Raw genomic sequence first — 17313 nt, 5'->3', positions numbered from 1 at the left:
TTTTCTTAATTAGAAACACTTTTCCGAAAATATAAAGTTGAAAGCATTAACTTTTGATTAATTAATAATCAAAAAGAGAAGACTGCAAACCTTTCCAGCAGCACTCATCTAATAACAGATCACCTTTCCTAGATGCTACACACCATGTGGTCACCTGCTTTACAGCTGCACGTGGGAACGGGGGTTCTTTAAGAAGCTCTTGCAGTCTGGGAGGGGAAGAGAATGCCCACGGACTGGGCACCTGACCCTGGCTAGGTCTGTGCCAGATGCTCCACATATGAGCTAGAAGCTGCTGCTGAGGAATGGAGCAGAACGGCTAAGAAAGGGGATGGATTTGGCGCTCTGATGGGGGCACTGTGCGCAATCATTAGTAACAGAAGAGGAGAGAGAAGCAGCAGGGCTGACCTGTGGAGTTCAGATACCCCTCGTTGTGGAGTATGACATGTGGGGAGGATTTATTTTCAGGATGACGCACAAATAATGATGACAAGGCACCTGAAGCCACTACTTACACATCCTAACAAACGCTGCCTTTCAAAGTCAATTCCCTGGGGACTGACGTGCTCAACATTCCAAGAGCCCCAGTTCTAGAACTAACTACCTGAGGAGCTGGATCAAGAGGTGATGAGAAAATCATTTCTACCTCATAGTCACAAGTTGGTTCTTCCCCAAAAGGTATCCCTCTAACTTAACATTTTTGTCAAGATTAGGTATAATGAATCAAATTTGCTTTCAAGGACAAAAAAAATTGCCATCATTGAAAGGATTTTGTTCAATTAGACAAATACACATTAATCCCTCCTAAGTGTAAGGGCTGGCTTCTGCTGTGGGGAGAAGTGCAGACATGATGAAATTATGTGTATGGAAGTGCCTTATAAGAGGTCGTCCAAATGCTACTTATTAGCTTCTAATGATACTGAGAAGACACATTACCTTTTCTTTTCCTTCAGGATCTCTCTAAAGGTTACTCTAGAAAGGGAATCCTAAAAACGTTTGAGCAACCAACAAACATACTAGCATTTTCCCATCTCCTCTCATTGTCAGAGAAAGAAAGCTTAGAGGTCCCAGGACTCTTAGAGGATTATGGAGAGAAAGCCTTATCTTTTCTCTTTGTCCTCGTCTTAGATAGTAAATGCCAATTAGCACACATTATGCCTTTAAATAAAATGGAGAAGCAAATACTGCAGGTCCAGGAGGAAGCTCTGACTGTGCCAAGCGTCAGGTCAAGCTGAATTTGTCATCTAATATGAAGTTCAATTTCCAGAGCTTTACGCATCTTAGGTAAACTTAGTATGCTCCAGTGAGGAAAATACCTATCAAAAAACATTACCTCCTTTCTGCAGGGTTGGAAAAGTGTTGAGTAGGTAATGCAACTTATTCAAGCTACTCTGATCTGGGTTCCCAAAGATCCCAGATAATATGAAACCTTCTTTCCCAGAAAACTGGGTCATATACACCAAGGCAGTACCTATAGAAACACGAAATGGCCATGCTGAGCAGCTTTCTTTTTGTGTGTATTCAAAGCCTCGGTGGAAAATCTGAGGTATTTTCAGTGTGCCCACCTCTCTCCCAGAGACCATACCAGTTCTCCTGAGGTGACGGGGAGCACCAGCATTTGCTCCGAACAGTCATGCTTCACAACACTTACAATCTCCTGGTAGCATCCCCACCCAATGGCGCAATGTCTAATGTGCATTCATTCAAGGTAAAGCAAAGACTGGTGGCTTTTTCTTTTTCCCGTTTAGGAGGCTCTGTAAGGGCAGGACGTCTAAATTATCCCCTAGTCCTGCCATCATGTTCACACTAGCCAGAGAAGGAGGTCCGCACTAATTACTCGTGGGAATAGGAGAAGACAACATACACACCTTAGCAGCTGCTAACAGCAAGCGCTAAGATACAAAGGAATCAACATCACTTTAGCACCCTTTTCCTCCCTAGCCTTAAAATATTTGATGTTGCTTTTCTAAAGTTTAAGCATTTTTCAGAAGTCCTTACTGAGCACAGTATCTGCTTCGTTCATTTGAGCTATATAAATGCCCATTTGTTTAAAGACAGACAAAAAAAAATCAATACCCCTTTCTACATTAATCTCTCACCTAAGGAGAGGGTTCTCTTTGCCCTCGGGACAGCATCACCGGTGCCCCTCAAAGGAACTCACCTTCTACCAGGGAACTTCCCTTCCAGCTACCTTAAGCGAGTAGCCCCTGACAGGGAAGGCACCCATGGCCTCTCCCCGCCACCCACTCTTGGCAGCCTGGCCTACTGAGAGACTAGGGCCACAGTCCTGGCGTCACACTCTTCAGAAGAATGCCTACACAAGGTTGTTTTGTGAAAGGCTTAAATCCCACCTTTAAACTGTGACACAGTCCCAGAGCTTCTGAGATAAGATAAGCAGCTGCATTTAGCTTACTCTGCACCACTGGTGATAAAGCCAAGACTGATCAGAGAGCACATTCAGAACCGTGGTCCCTGAAGGCCTGCTGGCTCAATTAAGAAACCTGCTGAGTAAACTTGCTCCATTTCTCACTCTCCCTTTAACTACTTCATTTCAACTGATAGCCTCTTCCTCTTTGAAAAAAAGGGCACATCATTTAGTTCATGCAGAAGACTGGGAATTCTGTAAACTAGAATTTAATCTTGTAGCTCTTCAACCCTGTGTGCACAAGAATAACTTGGGAAGTTTATTCAAATTCAAGGTTTATTATCCTGGGTCCCAATTGCATAATTCTGGTTCTTCAGGTCAAGGTAAGGCCTGGGAATTTGCTTTTCAAACAAGCGCTCCATGTGATTTTGATGCAGAGGTGGTCCAGATCACACATGGAAATCACGTGGTTCTTCTATTTAGTGGCTGTGGGACTGAGCAAATCCCTCGACCTTTAAACCTTACTTTTGAAGTTTAATAATAATCCCCGAATGTCACGGTTTTGCTCTGATGTCCAACTGAGATGATGCCGAGGAAAGCAGGCTGGCAAAGGGTGTGCACTGCACAGGGGTCACCTCAGATGACCTGTTCCACCCCTCCCATACTGTCCTCCAGCTCGGGGCTAGGACATACCACTCATCTCTTCAGAGCCAGTCTCCTGGCCCGTAAACAGGGATGGCACTGCTTGGTCACACCAAAGCCCCCGACACACTGACTACACAGGCTCTTCTGGCCCACAGAGCCACAGAGAAGAGGATTCTTTGCAGGACGTCTAGAAATAGCAAACTCTACATTTCAATAGCTTCAACAAAGGGGCTGAGCTCCCTCTAAATTTTTAGTCTAATTCTAAATTGACTGAAACACTGGCTATGAGTTACAGTGCTTGATAAAAAAATTGCTCATTTTCAGCTTGGGTTTGGGTGGCCCATTAAAACTAAAAGCAAAACACAATACTAACAAATTCATTTGTCAAATCTGCTCTTATAACTCGCTGTTCACGTCTGTGTAACAGCTATGATTTGGTTTCCAGGAGGCCCTTTGAACTGAATATATAGCACCTTGATTTTTAAACACACAAAACATATATGCATTTAAAAAATTATACATAAAAGCACTAGGCTTTGCCTCCTCCTCTCCATCCCCCCAAGTAAGGGATTGGAGAGTACTGAAGCTCCTGCTGGAAATTAAGTAGGGCAACGAAACACGTTAGCGAACTTCATTCCCTGAAGTTAGGAGGCGGCGCTGCCCTGCAGACATCATACCACCTCGTCAGACTCCAGTCCGTGGACCTCATATAAAGTGTCCAGTATCGCCAGCTGCTTTTCCATGGCGGGGAGGTAAAGGCTGAGGTCCCTCTGCATCCCAACACTGAAAGCTGCTTTCTGGTGGTCGCCTTCCTTAATGGTTAATGCAGCCACAAAATCTTCATAGGATGGAGCTGCCCTCAGAGCTAACTGCAAAAGAATTGCCCGTGAGAAGCTGCACCACGGCTCGCTCTCTTGCATATTATACTCATGCACAAGCGCATGCGTGCACACACACTCACACACATACAGAGCTGAGGGGAGCAAGAGTGAAAAAAAAGGCATACACCTTTTCAGTTCATGGACTCTAAAATTATGTTTCAAGCACCAAATCACTTTAAGGCTAGAAGAAGCAAGTATGTTCTTGGGCCATCTTGAGGATGCATAATCCCATCAAGTCAAGGAATGCTGAGAGAAAAAACAGTTTGCGAAAAGCTCCTTTCTCATTCACAGTGATCCAGCCTCTTCTGGTTGAGTGCTCAGGATGACCTGCATGCATGCTGCTACCATAGTCTTTGTCGGCACAGGGCCAGTCTGGCAGGGCGTCTCACCATCCTATTTGTATCTCATCTCCATGTACTTTCTTTGCATGTCTCCTATTTCCCCCTACATGGATATTTCCTGTGCAGTCTTGAATATTTTCTAAAAAGGAAGGGGGTTAACATTTGTTGTCTGCTTGTACACTGATGCTTTAACGTATTTTATCCCAGTTAATCTTTGTAAGAACCCTGTACAATTTACGTTCCTATTTGACAGATAGACATCACACAGCTAGTGAGCGCCAGGGCCGGGTTCTGAACTTAGAATCGTCTCTATGCTTTTTCAACTACACCACCAACCACACTGCTTCCCCGATGGAAGATTTCCTAAGCTCCTTATAGCTCCCCTCCCTTTGCAGGCCAACTGTTCCCTAAGCTTGCTAAAATCTGCTATCTGGCACCTACTGGTTTGGCTCTGCTGAGTTCTCTGGAGACTTTTTGGAATCTTGAATAATCATTCTGCAGTTGCTTCCTTGAGCTTCCTTACATTGAAAGTCTTTTGAGAATCAACCCTCTCCTTTTTTGCAACTGGAAAGTGACTGGCATTATGCAGTGGTTAAAGCACAGGCGTGGGTGAGGAGACCTGGATTTGAATCCCCAGTCTTTTACGTATTAGCTTGAGGAATTTAAGCAAGGTGATTAAACTCCTAGAACCTCAGTTTCCTCATCTATAGAGGATGACTGATAGCACTTTCCTTATTTGAGGGATTAATGGGACATGTAGGATGTGTTTATTCCACTGCCTGGCACACAATGAATACTCAAATAATGATAGGGGTACAGGGAAAGCAGAGAATGAAGGGAAGGCAACTGTCCAAAAATATAATGTGAGAAAATCTCCCAGAACTGAAGGATATGAGTCTCCAGATTTAAAGACCTAACCAAGTGCTCAGCAGAATGAATGATAAAGACCAAAAGGAGAACACGGTGAAATTTTAGAATGTGGGCATAAAGAACAGATCCTAAAAGCATCTAGAAGGAGGTGAGGAACAGTTTATACACAGTGGCACATTAGATTTTACAACAGTAACATTGGAAGCTGGAGGACATCAGAGGAATGCCTTCAGAGTACTGAGAGAAAATTACTATTAACCTAGAATTCTATACCAGCCAAATCAACACTCCAGGAAAAAAGGAGCAGAATAAAGATAGTTTCAGGAACTCAAAAATTTAGCTCCCTTGCACCCTTTCTTAGGAAGCTACTAGAGTTTGGATACCATCAAAAAAAGGGATTGGATCAAGAAATAGGAAGTCATAGGACTTGGGAAATGGAATTAGGGTGAGGTGGGGATGCAATATAGGAAAATCTGTGAAGAAAAGTCCTAGGGCAATAGTAGTACAACAATTTAGACTGGAAGAAGAGTTTAGAAAGTTCTGGAAGGGCACACTCCAAGAAAAAAAAATAGAGATAATCTGATACATTCGTGAGTTCAGAATGATGGTGATCTGAGAAATCCGATGGTACGGGGGAAAATGTAAAACTCATGTAAGAAAGAACGAAAAAAATCACAGAATTTTGGCTCCTCATCATAATGTTACCTTGTGATATAATTATACAGGGAAGGTGGAGGCAGGGGAGGTGAGGTAGTGACAGTAAGGTCTAAGAGAGCTAATTTCTAATCTATAACAGAAATCAACAGTAATTAAAATTGATAAGTCCACAAAGAACAGTAAATAGTTTTAGAATTACAGAGGTATTGGAAGAAATAGTCAAAGCAGTTGAAAGTGGCAGCCTCTTTTAGTGAGTCTGAGAAGTATGGAACAAACTGCTATTTTTTGTTATAACGTTTTTGGACTCTGTGATAAAAAACAAAACAAAACTCTATGTATATATATTTAAGTAAAAGAAAAAAAATTTAAAGTTTCTCCAGAGTGGAACCCAGGACTACGGATTTCTCAAAGACTCCTAGTGGACTGTGATGCAGCCGAGTCTATCTGGGAAACAATGACAGAACTCAACTGAAGATGAAGCCAAAACAGGGAGCCACAGAAAGAGGCAGAGCCTAGACTGGCCATCAGTCCCACAGACAGTAACTGTTTGAAGATAAAAGTTCACTATTTGTCTGGTAAATAAGTCAAATTCCTTGAGCATAAAAGCCATTTCCCTGAGCAACCAGGATTAGTTAAATGAATTTGCCCCTGATAATTTTAATTAGCACATTAGAAAACTCAATAAACTTTCCAAAGTAGGGATGACTTAGAGAATAACAGGAGAGACACTGAAAGGTAGCTCCTCTACTGATAAGGCTGTTGCCAAACGCTCAACATAATCTATTTTCTTAAAAACCAGCAACTTTATAAAAACTATTGGCAATAATATCAAGTCTTCAAAATGTTCTTACTCTATAACTTTGGGTGTATTACCTCACCTCTATGTGTTTCAGGTTTCTTTGTCTATGAGCAGGGAAAATAAGAGAACCTACCTCAGAGTTATGAGATTAATAACTTTATGTAAGTAAAGCACTTAAAACAACATCTAGTGCATGGTAAGTGCTCCAATTCTAAGTTGTGACTGTAGTTTTTTGGTATTAGACATAGCAATTCTACTTCTAGGAACCTATTTTGAGGAAATAACAGTTTTAGTCAAAAATGCATAAAAACAGATGCAGCTGAAATTTCCAACACAGAGATTTGGGTAAATACATTATGGTACCTCCATACTAGGGAAATATTATGCAGTCCCTAAAAATAAGTGGGGAAGACTATGGCTAACACTGCTGTTGGAGACACAGCAAACTTGTTCCAAGAGTAAATTCTAAGAGTTCACATCACAAGGATAAAAATTTTTTCCTTTCTTTTTTTTGAATTCTATCTATATGAGAAGATGGATGTTAGCTGAAGCTACGGTGGTAATCATTTCACAATACATGTAAATCAAACCATCATGCTGTGCACCTTAAACATACAGTAATGTATGTCAATTATTTCTCAATAAAACTAGAAAATATAAAAAATTAAAAAGTGGAGAAAAAGAATACAAAATTATACAACCAGCTAAATGTCAAAAAATTTATATGCATATACAGAGTCGGTATACAAAATAAAGATAATTATACACATAAAATAAACATGTAAATATAAAAATATAAGTATCTATAAGTAGATATTTATATAAATATATGAAATGAAACAGAACCATATTGAAGAGAATATGTAAAAGTATATGAAAATAAGAGCTAAGAAGGTAAAACAAAAATGTTAAAAATCCTTATTATAGAGTGGTGAGATTATGGACAATTTTAATTTTTACCGTTTCTATTCTTCCATAATTAAAAAAAAATTTTTTTACAATCAGTCTAAATTACTATATATTGGGAAAAATCCTGTAAGTTAAAATGTTCTTTTAAAGACTCATGCTTATGATAAATTTTGTGCTATAGCTTCATTCTTGTTGGCAACATCTCGGATCATCAATAATATTTCAGTATTAAACTCTGCCCTCTGTACTGAAAAAAAAAACCCAAACCCCATTTATGTTTCTTATAAATGGTGCAACTCAGTGTTTTTATGCTTTGTCATCTCACCAAGGGAACTCAGGTGTCAGGCACCTGCAGCCAATCACAGTATTTACTCAGGGAGACTGATGAATGCAGCAGCATCCTTTGCCTAATTTCTCACTAGCCGTTTCTCAGTTATTCTGTCTTCACTGTGGAGAGCTGTGATGTGTGGGATAAGCATCAGCCTTAGAGACAGAAGATCTGGGTTTAGACCTGGACTCTGCCACTGCCTCACTCTGGGACTGGAACAAACAGTTCTGAACTATTTTACAAAATACTGGGAGTTAATCCTGAGGATTACCAAAGATAATGAACACAGAAGTACCTGGCACAGTGCCTGATACACAGTAAGTGTCCAACAGCCAAATGGTAACTATTATTATGTTATTAAACATGCACTGAAAGTAAGTGTGAGCAGTCAGTGGCTGCAACTGGTCTGGTTCCTATTCCAGTGAACAGTAGGACATAGAGCTAGTCATCTCTATGCTTTCAAAAATGTTTCATTTTCACTAAAATTTGATATCTTCCACGGTAAATTCTTCCCACTTTCTTTACCTGCCTCCTAGTAAATCATGACCTGAACAGTTCTTACCTTAGGCAAATGAGGTCTCCCATGCTTTAAATTAGTAAAAGACCATCATCTGCAAGGCTATTTTTAATCCCCCGACCTTCCAAACAACACTCATATTCTATGACATTTCCTACTGTACCACTACGTGAGACTCCGCCTTTTCATGGCTGCACCTGACTAAGGCTGACCTCTCCCCAGATGGGAGAATAACAGAGTATTACTGCTGACATAAAGGCGCCATCTTCTCCTTCTATTTTACAAAGCAGGCTAAGTGATTTGTCCAGGGGACTATGATTCTCAGGTGTGTGTTCTTCCTAGGTCATGCAAGGAAGGAAGGAGCGGTAGCTCACAGGAGCCAAAACATATGAATACAAACACCTCCATAAAGAAAATAACTGGGTAAGAAGATATTTCTAGTCCTAGCCACTGGCAATCCGGGTCAGTTAATATTCAAGACAAAATTCAATTTAGGGGAAAAAAAACTGACTAAAATCTGAGAATTAACAGGATTGACTTTAACAGGCAGCAGAGGGAGCTATGGGCTTGAAACCACCACTGGTTTCCCCTCAATGGTGAGCATTTGACAGCTTCCTGCCTATCTCTACACTGACACTCTTTACTACCACATCAGAAGGCAACCACTTCTGAGACAAATCTTCTCAGGGTCACTGGAACTAGATAAGGTGAAGCACATGCTAACAGTCTTTTCTTACTTTTTATTGTCAACATTTCCATACAACAAAGACCTAAAGACTTAAATGAAATAAGCAATATTTTGTTCTTATTCTCAAAAACAAACAGAAACACCACACACACAAAGCAAAACAAAACACCTTGCTGTGACCATCAGAACATTAGGAGGCAGAAGGATTACTTACCGCAAAAACCCCTCGAACTACCCAGCCATGGTGTTGCCGTAATGTTTTACCATATGCATTATCTTGAAAAGAAGAAAAACTCCATGAGGAACCATTTCATCAGAATTTGATGTGCTATTTGTATCATGTCCTTTCTAATGTATGAAGTAGCACGTTCCTATTGGTATTAGAAACTGATAAAAAAAAGCTGAATTATGAGATTATGTACCCCAAAAGTCTTGAGTAGGAAAAAAGCCTACAGAGATTTTTTTAAAAAGAAAAATTGGTATTTCCACTCTTACCCTGTGTCATATCTCAACTTCAGCTTATTATCATGGTTGGAAAATTCAATACATATAAGGAAGTAAAGAGGGACGAAAAGATACTGTAATATAGAGACTAAATACAATTTAAAATACATTATAAAAATATAAAAATGCAGTTCTTTGAAATGTTGTGTGATCCTGAGCCAGTCCCTTAGCTGACCTCTCTAACTATCTGTTTCCCCCTTTGTAAAATGACCTCTAAGGTTCTCTTCAACCTTCTAACATTCTATTCTGGGATGTCAAATGCTTGTCCTAGATGTCCCTATGACCCTGGATATACAGTTTTAAAGCTAGAAACCTTTAAAACTATTATGGAAAGAACAGCTTGAAGTTATTAAGGTAGATATAAAGTAAATGGTGAGGCCTATTGATAAAAGTCATTCACATTCTACACTTTAAAGATAAAAACCTATTATTTTTGTCCCAGTGAGTTTTTTAAAAGGAGATTTAAAAACTGCTAGAAAATAATTTTAATTACCAAAAAAAAATCTCGAGAACAAGATGACTGCATTTTATGCAAGGGATGTGTTCCTGAAGTCTTTGAATAATTCAATATATGCAAAATTCAAAACTGATTTTTCCACAGGAATAAATGTGCTCTCAGGAGGGCACAGCTCTACATCACCACAGTGCATTTTTATTTCAGTGCTCCATTTTATTTTCTCAGCATCATCTCCAGTGGTCTACAGAGTCCTCACACTCCTAAATTACAGCACAGAGTATCATGGGGGTTGTTTGACCTTCTTTATCATGTTTTACCACATCTAAATTTTATTCCAAACTTATTTATTTTCATGGGCTAGTTTCAACACTAGTACAAGCACCACCATCAACCATTTAATCAATGCTTGGGCGACACTGTAATAGGCTATAAAGACATTTTTAATTATAACAAGAGCAGATGTTAAAATAACAAAAAAAAAAGACACCAAATCCACACCCACAAGCTCCTATGCAGTAAAAAGCAGTGCGCTTCACAGAATACTGCCAAAGAACATCAGGTATCTGCATTTTACTGGGCAAAACAGCACTGCCATGTGGCTGTAGCTTGAACACAGTTTACAATTTATTCAAGCTCTCTAGCTTTGAAATGACGTAATTCTTGTCAATTTCTATTTTTAAAATTTGGGTGAGGCTTTATTAATACTTTTAGCATACCATGTATCAATTTTACATAATTCAAGTTTGCATAAAATACATTATATTTTGTATAAAAGAAGACTGTACGTTTGAATTCTAACAGCAGATTTCGCTGGCTATCTAAAGTTTTAGGAATGGGTTGAAATGCCACCATCCAGTGTGGTGAAGCTAAAGCAGAAATGATAAAAATCAATAAATTCAAGTGCAGAAAGGACTCTTAGAAATAGCCTAAAGGAGAACTCAAGATTAAATTCAATCTTTTTCTTAGGAGAACAGTCCGTAGGCTAGGACAGTGTCAAAGATACAAGTCTTCAATGTAAGCCACACTTAAAACCTATCTGATTCTCTAAGGGGACAGATGTTATCAGGGACATTTTAGATGGTATCTAAGACCTTAGTGAAGAAAGGGTTGCTAGCATACAGGCACAGACAGGCAGGAAATACTAGGCACAGCCTCTGCGGTAAATCAGCAAGACAGTCAAATTTCTAACCGTCTAAGGAGCCATCTGGGCTGGTAAGAAGGTGTATAGGTCCATAGAAAACATCCTGAGGTGAGTCACAGAGGTATAGTGGGAACACTTTCTTTCTTGTGATCCTAATCCATGTAAGGTATTAAATGCCATTAAAAATCAGTAGATGAAATTTAGTGCCATTACAATCTGCTTGTAGACATCTGTGATGGAACAGCTGCTCCATTCAGCAAGAATTTAGTGCAAGTCTACCACTGCCCCTTACTAAGTGCAAGGCAGCAGGGATCACTGGGTGATTTAAACTCAGTCCCTTGCCCTCAGGAAGTTCATGGGTTTATAAGAGAGCCAGCCTTTAACAAATCATCGTTATGCAAATCGCCAACTGCTATAACAGAGATCTCTATCCAGTGCTACAGGAAAAGAAAGAGAGATGAATCCAGCCTGGGAGCAAGTGGACAGAAAGAATTCTCCAAAGGAGTCTCAAAGGCTGGGTAGGGCAGAGAGTAGGGTGGTACCTGGGGCTGCAGACAGAGGAAGCTACATGGAGTTGTGAGAGATGGTGGCGTGAAGGGGGAACAGTCCAGTAGGGCTGCAGATCACTGGGGCTGGGGCCAAACTGTGAGGACCCTTTTTATGCTGTGTCAAGGCTTCTGAACTTCCCACCTGAGGCACAGTGGTAGTTTAAAATAACACTTATGGCTTTTTTTCTGATTTCACAAATAATACATGTTCATTGTTAAAAATATGGAAAATGCAAAAAGGGAAGAACTAAAGAAACCTATAATCATGCCTCCCAGAGGTAACCACCAAGGGCATTCTGGAGGTATATTCTCTTAAGTCTTTTTTCCTATACAGATAGTATTATTTTCTTCTACTAACAGTCATGATCATTCTGATTTGGAATTGTGGTAGGGAAGTAAAAGGAGATCAGTATTTCTTTACGGTATGCAGCAAAGGCAGCTGACCGCTGTCCTGGTCCCTGAGCCTTTGGCTCCAGAGTTCACCTGGCAGACAAACTGCCTGTTTATAAGGGCTCTGGATCCAGTGCTACTCCAACCTCAGGGCCTTATACCTTTCCTACACTTTGCCTGTGAAGTCAACCACTCAAAAAAGCCCAGAAACCCTTCTCCATGCTCCCTTCTATGGGACAGCAAGAAAACAAGGATGCTGTGAGTCCAAGTAAGAGGGGCAGCCTGGTCTAAGGAAGAGAGAGTGTTTGTACAGCAACACGATCTGTGTCCCCCACTACCCCCAGCCCTTCTAGAGAAGGCAGTTGTTCCTTGCTGTGCCTGCATCTTGCCAGAGAAGAGTCCCACTGGGCAAAATGTGAGCCAGGTAAGTCTAATGGGAGAAGAGGGAGGCAGAGAATTTAGGCTAGGTCCTGACTCAGGCCTAGGAAGACCACCTCCGCAATTGAAAACCAACAAAAAAAAAAATAAAACTCATAAAAGAAAAAGACTTGCTCCAAGTCTTTAGCTGACTTCTAGGGCTGCAAATAACCCTGCCATGTGAGGCTGCATTAAATTAGGATGAAGTCTAAGCATTGACCTATTTTGGTTACCTAGAGAAGATTAGATAATGAAATACATTAATCTTCACTATAATACCCATTCATTATCATAATGCATGTTCTATAATCTAGAAGTATTTTTGGCCTCTGAAAGACATAAATGATTCCCTTCTCCCAGTTCTCTGAAATGTGTCAGTTCCTTAGAAACTGAGTCAAAATTTCTAAGTAGGAAGCGTTGACAATCACCTTGCCCAATTCTCTTCCTCTTACAGATGAAAAAACAGAAGACCCAGAGAGATAGTTACCTGCCCAAGGTCACAAAGCTAAAAGCAACGAGAACTTGGGGCATTCTTGTCACATTAAACCATTCTGACAAAACTAATGTTTATTCTTTGTGATAAAACAAAATAATGAAAATGAAAAACGTGCCTTCTCCCAGCCATATCTTGAAAAAATTGGAACCTTATTCTATTTATAAAAATGCAGATTTCATTTCTTTAGTGGTTAGTCAAAAACCTTCTATGAGGTATTTAGAGATTATGCCTCAACCTATCACAGCATCTGAACAAGAACTACCTTTCCATTACTGTTGGTGGATAGCTATTCTGTCCAGGAACAGAATATATGAGAGTGTTTCTCTATTGTAAATCTATAATTAGTGAGAATTTGCAAAGTTACTTTGGGTTGTAGAGAGGGCAAAGGAGAAATGCAAATCTAAGTTTTAGGAGACGGCTTGAGAAGTAGACAAGCAAAGCCAGAAAAGGTGAAATCAATCATTCACTGAGCTCAGAAAGTGACAATCATCTCAGTTCTGCAAATGAGCTAAACTAGGAAGTCCTTAGGCAAGAATCACGAACAAAGAAAGGTTTGAAAGTGAATAGGCAGTGAATAAATCTGAAAATACCCAGTGAAAAAGGAAGAATATGTATAATGGGACACCATGTACATGAATTTAAAACATGCAATACATTACTAGATACTGTTTGTGGACACATAAATATATAGTAAAAGTATAAAAACATTCATTATATAATGATAAACTACAAATTCTGGATGAAGATCTTCTCTGGAAGTAATGGGGTCATGAGGTAGTAGATGGTACTGTATTTACATATTTGGTCAAATGATAAATATTTGATATAATTTAAAAAAACCTACTACTAGGAAAGTACCCCAAATTCTTTACAGTGACTAAACTTTGGGCAAAATGAATTGTATGGAGAAAAGCCAATTCAATAACCAGTTGACAGAGATGGAACAAGTACCCAGAGATATCCTTTGCTACCTTCAGGCACCATCGAGATGAAAACTTGTACTGTAAGCCAATTCTGCCATTAGAAGCACATGCTGTTAATAGTCCTGGAAAGGGTATGACTTGACTCACATTCCCTGGTACTTTCAGAATAATTAGTCCAGTTATGATTTGATGTCAAATATCTGATTATGACTTCTAACTTCATCTCTCTCATATAGCTCTCCTTGTTTGTGAAAGCCTTTCATATTAAATGCATAAGTGAGCCTCCTCTACATTTTTTTTTCTCCTATTCTGTGCTACAGATCTTGGTTAGGTTAATGTTTACCTGACATTTATGGAATCATTCCGAGGTGAGGGATGTGGCAATATGCTATCCCACTGAGGGAACAGTGCAGAACACATAATATTTAGTACAATGGTGCATGAAATGGCAGAGCAACTTTTCTTCCTTTCACTTACAAAGATGCTTTCCAAAGCCTCTTCTTGATGTGGCATCTGTGAATGGAGGGGCTCAGCTACAGGGTGGACCATTAAACACATTTGCCTTGTGTACCCAACTCTTTCCTTAGAGTGATCTCTAGAGAATGTCAGAGGACACTAGAGTTCAGAGCAGCTCTTGGCATGAGACCACCCAAAATATTCCACTCTGATCATCATTATGGGGAATTCAAGTGACGGCTCAAATGCAAAAGCGGGAAGTATAAAGCCCAAGGCCTCCTTCCGATTGCTGAAAACTCATTCTAGGTCACAGAACTGCAGCAATACAATGACTATACATGCATTTTCCAGAGAGTTAATAGATGTCAAGGCTTCCATTGTGTCATTTAGGACTGTTGTTACATATCATCTCCCATTTTCAAAGCCACTAAGACTATCCAAAATTATGAGCAGTTACCTCAAAACCTTTCTTAAGCAGTGTTTTCAAATTTGGGACTGTCATCCAAGGTTTATCCTTATTTTATCCCTACTAATTGTCTTGCTGTTCCTAGGTTGGGAAAAGTTTTCAGCCATTGGGTAACCAGCCAATTATCATGAAAAGGAGGCAAAATTAACTGATGCTATGGGTAACTAATTTCAGTACTTTTATTCCTGCTTATTTAATAATCACTTAGATGCAGTCAAAATTCCCAAATAACCAAATGTAGCCTAGTGACAGGTGAGCTTCAACATCCCAGCTCTAGAGGAACGGGTCTCAAACTTGAGCATGGATTAGAATCACTTGCATGACTTGTGAACACACGCATTGCTGGGCCCCACCTCGGCAGTTTCTGAGTCAGCAGGTGTCAGGTGGGACCCAGTAGTCTGCACTTCTAGTAAGTCTCCAGGTGATGAAGATGTTGCTGTCCTTGGACCACTCTGAGAACCACTGATCTAGATCTGAGACCCTTGGGAAAGTACTTATCCTCTCTAAACCTCAGTTTACTTGCTGTAAAAGGGGAGTGCTCAGAAGATTAAATAAAATGGTTATGGAGAACCTAGTGTTATGCCAACACTGGGTGCTCTATAAATGGTAGCTGTTATTACAATAACTCAAGTTCAATTTCAGAATAAAAAATGCAAGCTAATTTGCCTATATGTGGCATATAAATGGCACATACCCACTCTTTTACTTACATACCTAAACTATCTCATTTTAGACAAAATATCAGTTCTGCTTATAAAGCCTGTGATTTCAAAATGAGAAAAAAGAAGCCAGCAATCCAGAAGAAATAGGCAACAAGCAGCCTATGGGTTCTGAACAGTTAATGTGTAAACATTTCTCATAAGTCTCTCTTATTTGCTTGCACAGAACTTGTTGTGTCTGTGTTTAGAGGGAAGGGGGCTGGTTAGGGGAGCTTTATCTCTCCACATTGAACAGCAGCAGGAAACTAGGGATCCCTATAAGCAAAGATGATTTAAATCATGAAGACCTCTGAAATAATCCTGTGCATCAGGATGAAAATCTCAAATTTATGGTCCCTTTTCCTTTCCACTGAAAACAGTCCAGCGGGGAAGAAAGGGAAGGAAAAGCTGAGATTGGCTGTGATTATTTCAGCCAATAATCACAGCCAATGCTGCAGTTTTGAAGCAGCATTTGCCCTTCAAGTCTCCTCTCTCTTCAAAAAGTCAACATCTCTAGGCCCAGCTTTCAAATCAAGTAAAAGATAGGGGAGGAAAGGGGGCAGAATTAGGGATGGGGGCAGGGCAGAAAGGGTATATCCTCAACTGTCTCTCCACCTCCAAGGGGCAAAGCTTTTCTTTTCACTTGCTGTGTCCAGTAAGCAGCTGGGTTCTCCTCTATCCCAGCTCCAGCAGAGGGGTAATGAGATTAGCATTCCCCACTTGCCCTCACACAGCCAGCCATCAGAAAGCAGTAGCATCCTGTGACATGTGGAGTCCGCCACACACACAGTGCTGAATCCCATATCTTCTGCATTTCCTGCAGGTGGTGGAGTCTTCCTACCAGTGTGAAACTTCCATACTAAGAAGTCAGTCTGGAGAGAAATTTCAGGCTTGGCAACTGAGCTTGGTAACTTTCCATTTGTGATTTGGGACAAATAAGTCCCATTTTCTGGTAGGTGATCGACTTTGTATATGTCATGATGATGAGAATATAAACAACAATAGAAGCTAACCTCTATTAAGTGCTTATTATGTACCAAATTTCTAATCTTTTCACATGCATAAACCCATTTAATCTTTACAACAATCTTATTAGGGAAATCAAGTCATCATTCCCATTTTACAGATGAGGAAACTGAGGCACAGAAAGGTCAAGTAAATTGCCTAAGGGCACAACACTATCCAGAAAGCCCATGATCTTAATCACTCCACAAAGTCATCAAGTTTGATAGATACTGGTTAGGGAATCCTAATAGTCATGGTGAATATATTTTTAGTACTGAAATCAGGACACTTAGGGGAGGATATAACTGAGACAGTCCTGGAAATTCAAGGATGTATGAGAAACCCCAAAATGCAGGTAGCTCACGGATGGTGGAGAAGACCTTCTGTGGGAGAAATGAGGACCTTAGAGCTGAGGATCCCAAAATGACCCTGCTTCAGATCCTTTGTGGTCTTAGCGTGTCTTTTAATCTTTCAGAATTTCAGTTACCTAACCTGTAAAAATGGATTGATGCGAGGACTAGGTTGTCTAAATTTTTTATACAGTGTTACAGAAATATCAGCTTTCATTGTTTCATGGCACATCAGCAAGTTTCTACACAGGGAGGCCTGGGAAAATCACACAGGGGCAGGATCCCTCAAGACTCATGACCCAAAGGGAGGACTAACAAAAGGAAGAACTCACCCCTGACACTGATAAAATGCTGTGTGAACACTGGCTCCTCCTCCCCAGCAGAGGCATCGAATTCATTCATTTCATTATTTATAATCATGACTGCCTAGAGCCTGACCATGTGCTTCTCTACATCATAATAATA

General features: G+C 40.1%; 1 protein-coding gene across 2 annotated transcripts in view; it reads right to left on the bottom strand.

Moving 5' to 3' along the window:
* Positions 1–3678: 3678 nt before the first annotated feature.
* The window catches only part of PLEKHA8 (pleckstrin homology domain containing A8), a gene marked incomplete at both ends in the record, with an annotated part of 57550 nt that continues 43915 nt past the window's right edge, over positions 3679–17313 (bottom strand). For both annotated transcript variants that reach the window (XM_079711423.1, XM_079711424.1), the window contains 2 exons: positions 3679–3876; positions 9212–9273. In XM_079711423.1, the coding sequence (XP_079567549.1) occupies positions 3679–3876; positions 9212–9273 (260 nt within the window). The remainder of the gene's footprint in view (positions 3877–9211; positions 9274–17313) is intronic.

Source organism: Hyperoodon ampullatus, assembly GCF_949752795.1.
Source record: "Hyperoodon ampullatus genome assembly, chromosome: 9".
Taxonomy (NCBI): Eukaryota; Metazoa; Chordata; class Mammalia; order Artiodactyla; family Ziphiidae; genus Hyperoodon; species Hyperoodon ampullatus.
This window is presented reverse-complemented; position numbering and strand designations above follow the sequence as displayed.